General features: G+C 39.7%; 1 protein-coding gene across 1 annotated transcript; it reads right to left on the minus strand.

Moving 5' to 3' along the window:
* Positions 1 to 2,178: 2,178 nt before the first annotated feature.
* cplane2 (ciliogenesis and planar polarity effector 2) lies at positions 2,179 to 11,215 on the minus strand. Its single transcript, XM_080728872.1, has 5 exons — positions 11,086 to 11,215; positions 10,217 to 10,369; positions 9,433 to 9,557; positions 9,109 to 9,245; positions 2,179 to 2,444 (listed from the first exon to the last, which is right to left on the minus strand). Exons 1-5 carry the CDS (start codon positions 11,198 to 11,200, stop codon positions 2,222 to 2,224), a joined length of 753 nt encoding a protein of 250 aa, XP_080584998.1. The 5' UTR covers positions 11,201 to 11,215; the 3' UTR covers positions 2,179 to 2,221.
* Between the last annotated feature and the right edge of the window lie 1,772 nt (positions 11,216 to 12,987).

The raw sequence follows: 12,987 nt of genomic DNA on the forward strand, positions 1-12,987 counted from the left end.
ATTAAACGCTCAGACTTGACCACTTTCAACAAATTAAAAAATAAGATGGCTAAAATAGCCGAGCTTGACAACATGTCGCAACACTTTGTGAGGTCCGTTGTTGATCGGCTATTTTGTGCTACTTTTATGTGTTACTGGAGTATGATGAAATGGGGCATTAAAGGACGAGTAGGCCTAAATGATTTTCCTTGTTACAATAAGTGTTAAATAGCCTCTATATTCAGATGGTACTCATTTAATTTATATAGTGTTTATATAGGGTCTCCCTGTCTCTCCAGCTATTTAGTAAACAGGCCGGGATACCACTTTTATCCAATCAGGAGAGAGGACACACACAGGATACAGGATAAACAAGTGTAATTGGAAGTGATGACACAAAGAAATTAACAGACAAAATTGGAACTGGAACACTATCAAATTTAAGCTGATAAAGGGGTACTCTCCTAACTGGCTGAAATTTGGCCACCCACCTGAAAATGTATTTTTGTTTATTTAAGAGCTGAAGAAACAGGGGGACGTCTGTTACTGTACAAACACTCAGGGGTCTTCAATAGGTGGTCCGTGACAATAGGTGGTCCTCAGGGATACTGCAGCGGGGCGGGGGGGGGGGGGGGTGGCTAGCATCCCTATTCTTCAAAAATAGCAGACCTACAATCGATGACACTGCTGTCAAACAACTATGGAGCTGTGTAGATCCGCTGTCATTTCCTACACCCCTTATCCTTCTGTTCCTCTACAACTGCCAGGGACCAGTGTTTCGTTGTGGTGGATCATGCAGAGTTTCCCACACATGTGCATGTCAAGCAGCTGAAGCAGACCACCGCTCTGGGCCTACCACCAGACTCCTTTCTGTTGCACCTCTCTCAGAATTGCACCGGACAACCGACAGTCTTGATTATTGCCACAAACACATGGTGAGTCATCCATGTCATCCATGATCCATTTTTTACCTCCCTATCATTACTATTCTTCACCAAACATTGCATATCTGCAAAGTTAATGGGGTTTGAGCTAGGTATAGGGTTTGTGTTAACCTTGGTGTTCACAATTCGTCTAAAACTAAAAGCTCACTAGGTGCCGCCTTATAATGCGCTGTGAGCCTGTAAATCTACTATTTTCACCATTTGTCAAACAATAAAGTGTAATTATAGTTACCTATAAGTGGTTAATGACATTTCTGTACCAGCCTGTGGTACTGTACATTAGAAAAGATCTGTAATAAAGACCTACCGGTATTCTCTGGGCTGCATCTGTAATTCATGAAAGTATATTCTTTATTTTTGTATTAACAGCTCCGATAAAGAGGTGTGGATGAAGGTACTGAGGAACTGAGGAATATCGAGACTGGAATCAGTTGGATGATGCCTCTTGTGAATTGTTTTATTTTTATGCCTCTTGTGAATTCTTTTATTTTTATTTATTTTATTTAGTTCATATTGGTTGGATAGTCTTTTAACTTTTTATATCGTTCTAGATTAAAAATACATTGTGAAGACACTAAACGTAATGTTCACTCTATACCCTGAAACACATGTATTCACTAGTAGAATCAGTGCACTTTGCTCTCATGTTTAGAACACACCTCCACATTTACATGGACCCACAATTTGTCACCATGCATGAACTCACAAATATGATCACGATAAATTCACGAATTGTCACTATTTGTAGGTAACTATGACGCAATCCATTTTTATTTATTGATAAATTAATAAAGATTTTACCCTTTTTTTGTTTGACTTTTTTTTTTTTTTTACAAAAACATTCAGCTTGAGAAATGTGCCTATCTCTACTATCCATGCACAGCAGCCATGATGGAGAGAAATCGGACCCCTTCCTTACTAGCTGTTACCAATGATTCTAATGAAGGCTCTGTTCCGTTTAGTGTAGTGGTTCTTTGAACTTCTTAATTTCTAGGACCATCGTAACTCTTAAGCGTGTACAATTATGGAACCAAATGGACCTGTATTTGTACACTGAGGATAACCCTCAGAGAGGTTGTCTATAAGGGGGCATTTGGTACCCCCTAAAGGACACCTTTGAGACACACTGGTGTAGCAGAGTTTCCAGTGAGCAAACATGCACAAAATCGGCACCCTGACACTTTGACCAGAATGGAACCGAGCTGTAATCAGTATCATTTGAAACACCTGTGAAGGAAGTAAAGAGGAGGCCCAACTTCATGGCTGCTGTGCATAGAGCCAAATGCATGATGATCATTTCAAATGAGAGTCTCAGCTTCTTGCTGTGCAGGGTGGCTTTCTGACCTGGCTGCTATACAGTCCTGGTGCCACAAGTTTGCAGCCAAGCAGTTGAGGAGTGGAGCGACGTCGTCCAGTCCGTCGCTGACTTCACCCCCAGTTCTGAGCAGCGGTATGTGCCACTCCTCCTGGAACCTGCACACCTCCCGCTCCGTCACATCGGTGTGCATGAACAGGTCAAATCTGAACATGATGTCAAGAACATTAACAACTAGAAAAATATTGTTCCTTCGAAACAATTGTGGGCTCGCTTCAAGCCAGAAAACAATGGCTATAAAAGTACAAAATGTCAAGATCGCAGGCAGTGCTCTCTTTGACGTTACTGACGTCAAAGATTGGTCCATTTTGTTCCAAAAATGTGTTGTGCAAAAGTTGACCCGCTGGTGGCGCTATAACAGGCCAATGTAAGAAGGGTGGTATCTGTTCCTTGACCTATTGGGAATGTGCTTGCAAGATTTCACGCACATTGCAGGCTGTGTTCATGATTTGAGGTGTTTTTGGCTTTGGCCACTTTATCGCTGCTTGCAGCTATATTCATTATTATTATTTTTTTTTGTGTGTGTGTGCACTTCATAGGCATATTAGATAAAGGTCCCTAGATTGTGTGTAGAATGTTTCATGCAAATTGCAAAAAAAAAATCCTAACGGGTTAAGCATTTCACAAACTGCTCAAAATGATATAGCGCCCCCCTTTGGCCAATTGGGGTAAGATTGGTTTTAGTGATATTTGGACTAACACTCTACATCTTTGCCAAATGCCATGAACATGTTACTTTGCATGTATGATTTAGAGGCAGAAGAATAATTTGCATAAAACTGCAATATTCATTGAATTTATTTAAAAAAGCATGTTTCAATTTTAAAGAAATCCGATCTGACAGATCTTTAGATATCGGTCCAAAGTTCACGTAAAAAAAGTTTTGTGCACGTGGAACGAAAAGTCCAGAATAAAAGTGGGTTTACGCGTTTTACAAACTGCTCAAAATGGCGGAAAATCAAAGGGCGGAGCTTACTTAACAACGACACAGATGTCTTCCGCTTGAGTCAAAGCACGCGTGTAACAAGTTGCATGTCTTCAAACGAAACGAGTCATGACTTATGCCCGTTTGAAGTTTGAATTTTCAAACGCTTCGTATAGCGCCCCCCTTTGGCCGATTGGAATAAAATTGGTTTCAGTGATACTTTGACTAACCCTCCACATCTTTGCCAAATGCCATGAACGTGTAACTTTGCATGTATGATTTAGAGGCCGAAGAATAATTTGCATAAAACCGCAATATGGATTGAATTATTAAAAAATTATATTTCACTTTAAAAGAAATCCGCCGAGACTAGTTTGACCGTATTGGTCCAAAGTTCATGTGAAAAAGGTTTTGTGCACTTGACGCGAAAATCCCAGGAGGAGATAGATTTTTACTGTTTTTCATATAATTCCGAATTGTGGGAGACCTAAAGGTCAGAGGTCAAAAGTTAGAGGGTAAAAGTTGTTCGGCATGAGGAGACGCATAAGTGTATACAGGTTTCATGGCTGTATGTATAACACAGCATGAGCTATACCTGTTCAAAGTTCGCACTTTCGAAGGCTTCCTACAGCGCCACCATTTGGCCGATTGCTATAGAAAATAATAGCACACTTCGCCACTGTAAACTGAACACATTGATGTTTTTATTTTCATTTTCTCACTAAGTATGTAGGAGTAGAAAGGAACCGAAGTTCCCGTCTACAGTATGATATGACTGATAGATAAATAACTAGAAAAATATTGTTCCTTCGAAACAATTGTGGGCTCGCTTCAAGCCAGAAAACAATGGCTATAAAAGCACAAAATGTCAAGATCGCAGGCAGTGCTCTCTTTGACGTTACTGACGTCAAAGATTGGTCCATTTTGTTCCAAAAATGTGTTGTGCAAAAGTTGACCCGCTGGTGGCGCTATAACAGGCCAATGTGAGAAGGGTGGTATCTGTTCCTTGACCTATTGGGAATGTGCTTGCAAGATTTCACGCACATTGCAGGCTGTGTTCATGATTTGAGGTGTTTTTGGCTTTGGCCACTTTATCGCTGCTTGCAGCTATATTCATTATTATTATTATTTTTTTGTGTGTGTGCACTTCATAGGCATATTAGATAAAGGTCCTTAGATTGTGTGTAGAATGTTTCATGCAAATTGCAAAAAAAAATCCTAACGGGTTTAAGCGTTTCATAAACTGCTCAAAATGATATAGCGCCCCCCTTTGGCCAATTGGGGTAAGATTGGTTTTAGTGATATTTGGACTAACACTCTACATCTTTGCCAAATGCCATGAACATGTTACTTTGCATGTATGATTTAGAGGCAGAAGAATAATTTGCATAAAACTGCAATATACATTGAATTTATTTTAAAAAGCATGTTTCAATTTTAAAGAAATCCGATCTGACAGATCTTTAGATATCGGTCCAAAGTTCACGTAAAAAAAGTTTTGTGCACGTGGAGCGAAAATTCCAGAATAAAAGCGGGTTTACGCGTTTTACAAACTGCTCAAAATGGCGGAAAATTGAAGGGCGGAGCTTACTTAACAACGACACAGATGTCTTCCGCTCGAGTCAAAGCACGCGTGTAACAAGTTTCATGTCTTCAAACGAAACGAGTCATGACTTATGCCCGTTTGAAGTTTGAATTTTCAAACGCTTCGTATAGCGCCCCCCTTTGGCCGATTGGAATAAAATTGGTTTCAGTGATACTTTGACTAACCCTCCACATCTTTGCCAAATGCCATGAACGTGTAACTTTGCATGTATGATTTAGAGGCCAAAGAATAATTTGCATAAAACCGCAATATTGATTAAATTATTAAAAAATTATATTTCACTTTAAAAGAAATCCGCCGAGATTAGTTTGACCGTATTGGTCCAAAGTTCATGTGAAAAAAGTTTTGTGCGCGTATCGAAAAAAAACCAGGAGGAGATAGATTTTTACTGTTTTTCATATAATTCCGAATTGTGGGAGACCTAAAGGTCAGAGGTCAAAAGTTAGAGGGTAAAAGTTGTTCGGCATGAGGAGACGCATAAGTGTATACAGGTTTCATGGCTGTATGTATAACACAGCATGAGCTATACCTGTTCAAAGATCGCACTTTCGAAGGCTTCCTACAGCGCCACCATTTGGCCGATTGCTATAAAAAATAATAGCACACTTCGCCACTGTAAACTGAACACGTTGATGTTTTTATTTTCATTTTCTCACTAAGTATGTAGGAGTAGAAAGGAACCGAAGTTTTGAGGAGAACTTGATATGACGGTTAGATATTGTCACTAGAAAAATATTGTTCCTTCGAAACAATTGTGGGCTCGCTTCAAGCCAGAAAACAATGGCTATAAAAGTACAAAATGTCAAGATCGCAGGCAGTGCTCTCTTTGACGTTACTGACGTCAAAGATTGGTCCATTTTGTTCCAAAAATGTGTTGTGCAAAAGTTGACCCGCTGGTGGCGCTATAACAGGCCAATGTAAGAAGGGTGGTATCTGTTCCTTGACCTATTGGGAATGTGCTTGCAAGATTTCACGCACATTGCAGGCTGTGTTCATGATTTGAGGTGTTTTTGGCTTTGGCCACTTTATCGCTGCTTGCAGCTATATTCATTATTATTATTTTTTTTGTGTGTGTGCACTTCATAGGCATATTAGATAAAGGTCCTTAGATTGTGTGTAGAATGTTTCATGCAAATTGCAAAAAAAAATCCTAACGGGTTTAAGTGTTTCACAAACTGCTCAAAATGATATAGCGCCCCCCTTTGGCCAATTGGGGTAAGATTGGTTTTAGTGATATTTGGACTAACACTCTACATCTTTGCCAAATGCCATGAACATGTTACTTTGCATGTATGATTTAGAGGCAGAAGAATAATTTGCATAAAACTGCAATATTCATTGAATTTATTTTAAAAAGCATGTTTCAATTTTAAAGAAATCCGATCTGACAGATCTTTAGATATCGGTCCAAAGTTCACGTAAAAAAAGTTTTGTGCACGTGGAGCGAAAATTCCAGAATAAAAGCGGGTTTACGCGTTTTACAAACTGCTCAAAATGGCGGAAAATCAAAGGGCGGAGCTTACTTAACAACGACACAGATGTCTTCCGCTTGAGTCAAAGCACGCGTGTAACAAGTTGCATGTCTTCAAACGAAACGAGTCATGACTTATGCCCGTTTGAAGTTTGAATTTTCAAACGCTTCGTATAGCGCCCCCCTTTGGCCGATTGGAATAAAATTGGTTTCAGTGATACTTTGACTAACCCTCCACATCTTTGCCAAATGCCATGAACGTGTATCTTTGCATGTATGATTTAGAGGCAGAAGAATAATTTGCATAAAACCGCAATATTGATAGAATTATTAAAAAATTATATTTCACTTTAAAAGAAATCCGCCGAGATTAGTTTGACCGTATTGGTCCAAAGTTTATGTGAAAAAAGTTTTGTGCGCGTATCGAAAAAAACCCAGGAGGAGATAGATTTTTACTGTTTTTCATATAATTCCGAATTGTGGGAGACCTAAAGGTCAGAGGTCAAAAGTTAGAGGGTAAAAGTTGTTCGGCATGAGGAGACGCATACGTGTATACAGGTTTCATGACTGTAACTCAAACACAGCATGAGCTATACCTGTTCAAAGTTCGCACTTTCGAAGGCTTCCTACAGCGCCACCATTTGGCCGATTGCTATAGAAAATAATAGCACACTTCGCCACTGTAAACTGAACACATTGATGTTTTTATTTTCATTTTCTCACTAAGTATGTAGGAGTAGAAAGGAACCGAAGTTCCCGTCTACAGTATGATATGACTGATAGATAAATAACTAGAAAAATATTGTTCCTTCGAAACAATTGTGGGCTCGCTTCAAGCCAGAAAACAATGGCTATAAAAGCACAAAATGTCAAGATCGCAGGCAGTGCTCTCTTTGACGTTACTGACGTCAAAGATTGGTCCATTTTGTTCCAAAAATGTGTTGTGCAAAAGTTGACCCGCTGGTGGCGCTATAACAGGCCAATGTGAGAAGGTTGGTATCTGTTCCTTGACCTATTGGGAATGTGCTTGCAAGATTTCACGCACATCCCAGGCTGTGTTCATGATTTGAGGTGTTTTTGGCTTTGGACACTTTATCGCTGCTTGCAGCTATATTTATTATTATTATTTTATAATTTTTTTGTGTGCACTTCATAGGCATGTTAGATAAAGGTCCTTAGATTGCGTGTAGAATGTTTCATGCAAATTGCAAAAAAAATCCTAGAATAAAAACGGGTTTAAGCGTTTTACAAACTGCTCAAAATTATATAGCGCCCCCCTTTGGCCATTTGGGGTAAGATTGGTTTCAGTGATATTTGAACTAACCCTCTACACTATTTTGTCATGAAAATGTGACTTTGCTTGTATGTTTTAGAGGCAGAAGAATAATTTGCATAAAAATGCAATATTGTTTGAATTATTTAAAAAAGCATGTTTCAATGTTAAAGAAATCCGATCTGACAGATCTTTAGATATCGGTCCAAAGTTCACGTAAAAAAAGTTTTGTGCACGTGACGCGAAAATTCCAGAATAAAAGCGAGTTTACGCGTTTTACAAACTGCTCAAAGTGGCGGAAAATCGAAGGGCGGAGCTTACTTAACAACGACACAGATGTCTTCCGCTTGAGTCAAAGCACGCGTGTAACAAGTTGCATGTCTTCAAACGAAACGAGTCATGACTTATGCCCGTTTGAAGTTTGAATTTTCAGACGCTTCGTATAGCGCCCCCCTTTGGCCGATTGGAATAAAATTGGTTTCAGTGATACCTTGACTAACCCTCTACATCTTTGCCAAATACCATGAACGTGTAACTTTGCATGTATGATTTAGAGGCCGAAGAATAATTTGCATAAAACTGCAATATTTATTGAATTATTAAAAAATTATATTTCACTTTAAAAGAAATCCGTCGAGATTAGTTTGACCGTATTGGTCCAAAGTTCATGTGAAAAAAGTTTTGTGCGCGTATCGAAAAAAACCCAGGAGGAGATAGATTTTTACTGTTTTTCATATAATTCCGAATTGTGGGAGATCTAAAGGTCAGAGGTCAAAAGTCAGAGGCTAAAAGTTGTTCGGCATGAGGAGACGCATACGTGTATACAGGTTTCATGCCTGTACCTCAAACACAGCATGAGCTATACCTGTTCAAAGTTCGCACTTTCGAAGGCTTCCTACAGCGCCACCATTTGGCCGATTGCTGTAAAAAGTAATAGCACACTTCGCCACTGTAAACTGAACACATTGATGTTTTTATTTTCATTTTCTCACTAAGTATGTAGGAGTAGAAAGGAACCGAAGTTTTTTGATACTTGATATGACTGCCTGCCTGATAGATAAATAATGACAATATCTAAAGTGTGCTCGCCAGGTACTGGCGAGCCCACAATGACAACATCTAAAGTGTGCTCGCCCACAATCAGCAATGCCTCTGCATTAACAGCCACTGATCACCGTGTGATTATTTGGAAAGTAAGCCACTTTGTGTTTTGGCTCCCTCACTGCTAATGACACAATGGGTGGGGTTAAACTAGTGCACTTTTATGTATTAAGAAATGTATTGCAGCTTTTGTTCCTGCCCCTGTGCCCATGTTAAGGTGGCAAGACTATTTGGGCTACTTGATATTCAGTGAGGCTCAATACCTGCTGCTACTGGTTTTTATTCTGTGAAGATCAATGTGCTGCTACTTGTAATTTATTTATTTAGTTTTCTTTAATTATTTTAAATGAAACGGATATTGAAATAACTTTTCATAGGCGAACAACGTCAAGATCATCCACACACAGTGGAAACAAAAGACTACTAAAGGATACTTGGTGCCAACCATCAGTTTCACTACGTTGTCCGATGGGCCAGACCACTTGGAGATCTGGTTTGAAAGGTCATCGAATGAGGTCCTGTCTGTGAAGGAGAACAGGAAGAGGACGGCATCCACCTGCTCCTTACAAGACTGAAAAATAAAAGGCCAAATATTATGGTAGCAATGGACTACGGCTATTGTGTGTTTATATCCTCCCCAGACTTAACCACTTTTAACCTGGCATCCCTATTTTGTGCATGTCATTATGGCTAATCTTTTCAACAACAAAAAAAGATCTACAAGTTCAAGCTATCCCATTGTGTTTCATCATGTGTACCGGAAGCAAGTGGTCAAATCTACGCAAGGCGCTCTCTCCACAGTCCCACAGCTGCAGGCGAAAGAAGAGCACTCTGCCACTGTCTCTGAGCTTCACTGGCCAGTACACCACAGTCGTCTCGATACCTGCAAGAACAGCAAATACAATGGTCAGTAGAACTCCTGTTAAAAATAATAAGTAATCAGTATCATAGTAATTAATAGACTTTTCTGTGATTGGTAGGACAGCAGGCTGACATGTTGACAACCCCCAAAGAATGTCATTCGAGACTAGGATGAACTTCAGTAATATAGCACACTTGTGCTATATTACCACATGCAATCGTCTCATATCACACTATTGTAATGTAATTTATATTGCCCGGATCGAATTGTCACTGTCAGCTGCATTAATAATTGCGACCGTCAGGTGACTCAGGTCGTAAAGTTACTATGAAAACCTTCACCGTCTGTCTGTCTGTCTGTCAGTCAGTCAGTCCCTCTGTCAGTCCCTCCGTCTGTCCGTCACGTCATGTCACACTTTTGGCCCTACTCTTATCTCCGGCACCGTTGCCCCTATCCATGCCAAACTTTGCACACACACTCCTTGGCTGGCCCCTGATTTCTCACATGCCTCTGTTCTAGCGCCACCATGAGGCTGCGTGTATACACGAACTGAGTGTATCTCTCGATAGGGAGTCTTACTTGTAGTATAAAAAACAGTTGCTTATGATCTCAGCAAAACAGTTGCTTATGATCTCAGCATGCCATTAGTGGCAGTCAGTGTAGTGTGTTTTTAGACCTACCAGTTGTTTCATAATGTATGCTAGGAATATGCATTCCTGCCAGACGTGCTGCAAGTGCAGTCTTCCCCACTCCAATTTTTCCAGAGATGAATATCTTATAAGGAACTGTGTCCACGGCTACATGCGGAGGCATCACTGGAGACTCCAACAAACCTGTAAAACCACTACGTAGTTTGAATTTGAATACATATTTCAGTAGGAGCGAGATCATCACACATTTGTCAGGGTTACTCAGAGTAAACCTGCAGCAAATCATGTCATTGTCATCTTGGTAACTATGGCTACATAAAATTATGAACCATGAATTTGCTCAATACAAAAATTATGGAAATACAAATCAGTTTGTTTATGCATTTGTGTCAATGACAGTGCAGCTTTAGAGCAGGTACCTAACCTTACCCAGTGGCCAACCAATCATCAAGGACGATGATGCACGAAAGAAGAAGAATCACTCTGCACAAAATATTTATAGGACTACAGAATTTTCATGTAAGACTACCGAACTCTCCCTTGCATAGCTGAATACCCAAATTGAATATTACACATAACTACTCTTCTGGTTACTTTGGCAAACTGTTTTGATTGATTGATTGATTGATTGACTGACTGACTGATTGATAGTAGTTATCATAGGAAAAGCACAGGACAGTACAGTTCAGATACAAGGTCTACTATTAGGATTTAAACCCAAGAAAGCACTATGGCTTGTTTACACTGCTGGGGTACCTTTGTACTCAATTTCAGAGACATAATGACAGGCAAATATACACAGTGACAGTAGTCTACTATGCAAAGAAAAATAAATCACATAACAGTCAGAAACCAATATAACATTTTGACTACACTCTCTGTGTGTATAACAATCATACCAAATTTTCGCCGTCTTTTTTTGTGCAGGATTCTGCTGAAGAAGTCCTTGCTCTCTGCACAGCGGTGCCAGTCAGCGACCACGATGGACCCGGGATTCAGCAGGACTTGTGCCATGATGATGAATCGATGCTGCTGCTGTTAGGTGATAATCACACACTGATTACGCTACTTGTAGCTTCACAGCTCCACCACGCGACGGCGTCGCTTGCCGACATGAACAGATCAAGTCCAGGCGCCGTTCACCGTTGTAGACTTACTACAAGTTTAGTCTGACTCTGAGGAAGAGTTTACCGTGACCATTTCATAAGGTAGCCCTAAATGCATTAATTATAGTTGATTATTACCAGCTAGAGCTTATTTTAAGAACAGGCTGGTAGCTCATGAAACTACGAGATCCAAATGCCTAGGTGGAAACTATCTGCTGACGCGAGGTTACGAAACAAAACACTTAACTCTTAATCTGAGTTTTTTACGCCACTAAAATACCCGCAAAGCTCAGTAAACTAAACCAGCATCCCCTTGACAACCAACAACTAGCTTCAAGCGTCACTTCCGTATGTTCAGGTTGTTGCATGCTGTCGTTGTAGCGCCAGTGAGCCGCTAGAGGCCGCTAAACACCGGCTGTTCACAGTTGTTCACAGTGGGAAGCTTGGTAATGGAATGGTAAGTGAAATGTAGGGTTTCATTAGAAATGCTTAACCTTTTATATGCACTTGGCCACGGATCCTCCTTTTGATGATTTGTACTTTTATTTCTGGCACCCCAGTCTAATAAAATCTTAATTGACTTGTCTGCATGCATGTCATTTTGTCAAGAATTCCTTTACTGTATGTAGCTACTAAGATAGAGACAGTGAAACTTTCATTAAAATACAATAACACTTGTAGATTCTCTGGTTGTCCCCTGGGACCCCACATTGAGAACCACACTGGCTTAAGAAATGGGCGTCAAATAAATAACAAAGACACATCTTAATTTGTCTTTTTCTTCTTTATTGAAACATCTCCATGCAGAGAGAGATCACTATGATAACCTGCGAGCTTCTACTTTCAGCACTCCACTGCTCTCCAAGCATGATGTCACCGACATGGGATCCACAGCCACTGGAAACTTGCATTTATGGGCAAATTTATTTATGATTGAGCCATCAACTCCCACCTGTTAAGGACAAATGTTTATAAATGATAGAAATACAGAGCAAGTTAAAGCCAACCTGGGGAATGTACAGATATGTATTAATGTAGAGATGATTTTTTTTTCTTCTTTTTTTTTGTTTTGTTTAGTTGTTCTTTTCCAACATTTAATAAATATGCCTATATATATTTCAAAATATGTTTTAATAAAGTTTTTATAGATTTGAAACAAATAAAAAAAACACATCTAAGAAATTCATATATGTAAGAAAATAACAATTAAGAAGTTTTCACTTTTTTGGGTCACGGGGCAAATGTCTAAATTCTCTTTTGGGTCAAGGGCTGCCCCAGTGATAGCAGATCTATAAATTCACAACGTGTCGCACTGTTGTCTGTTACACCCTTTAGTTTAGTGTAACACAGTGTTTCTCATGAGTCCATGAGGCGTCTAAGAGGGCCCCCTTGGCAAAATGTGTTACAGCACAAAAATCACTTTAACCCCATATACTGTACATCAGCTATTGAAAGTAGCAGTACAAGTCTACAGTAATATTTTTTAAACATTTTAACAACACAATTCTCATATGGGGTCCCTGACACAAAATATTTTCAGATTGGGGTCAGCGGACAAAAACATATTAATTTGGGAATCCCTGACATGGAAAGGTTTGAGAACCACTGCTGTAACAAACAAAACAGACTAACAGATCATACACATGACAGCTGTGTGACTATCTGACCACTACTGTACTCACCTTCTCTGCATTG

The sequence above is a fragment of the Nannobrachium achirus genome (genome assembly GCF_963921795.1).
Source record: "Nannobrachium achirus genome assembly, chromosome: 6".
Classification (NCBI taxonomy): Eukaryota; Metazoa; Chordata; class Actinopteri; order Myctophiformes; family Myctophidae; genus Nannobrachium; species Nannobrachium achirus.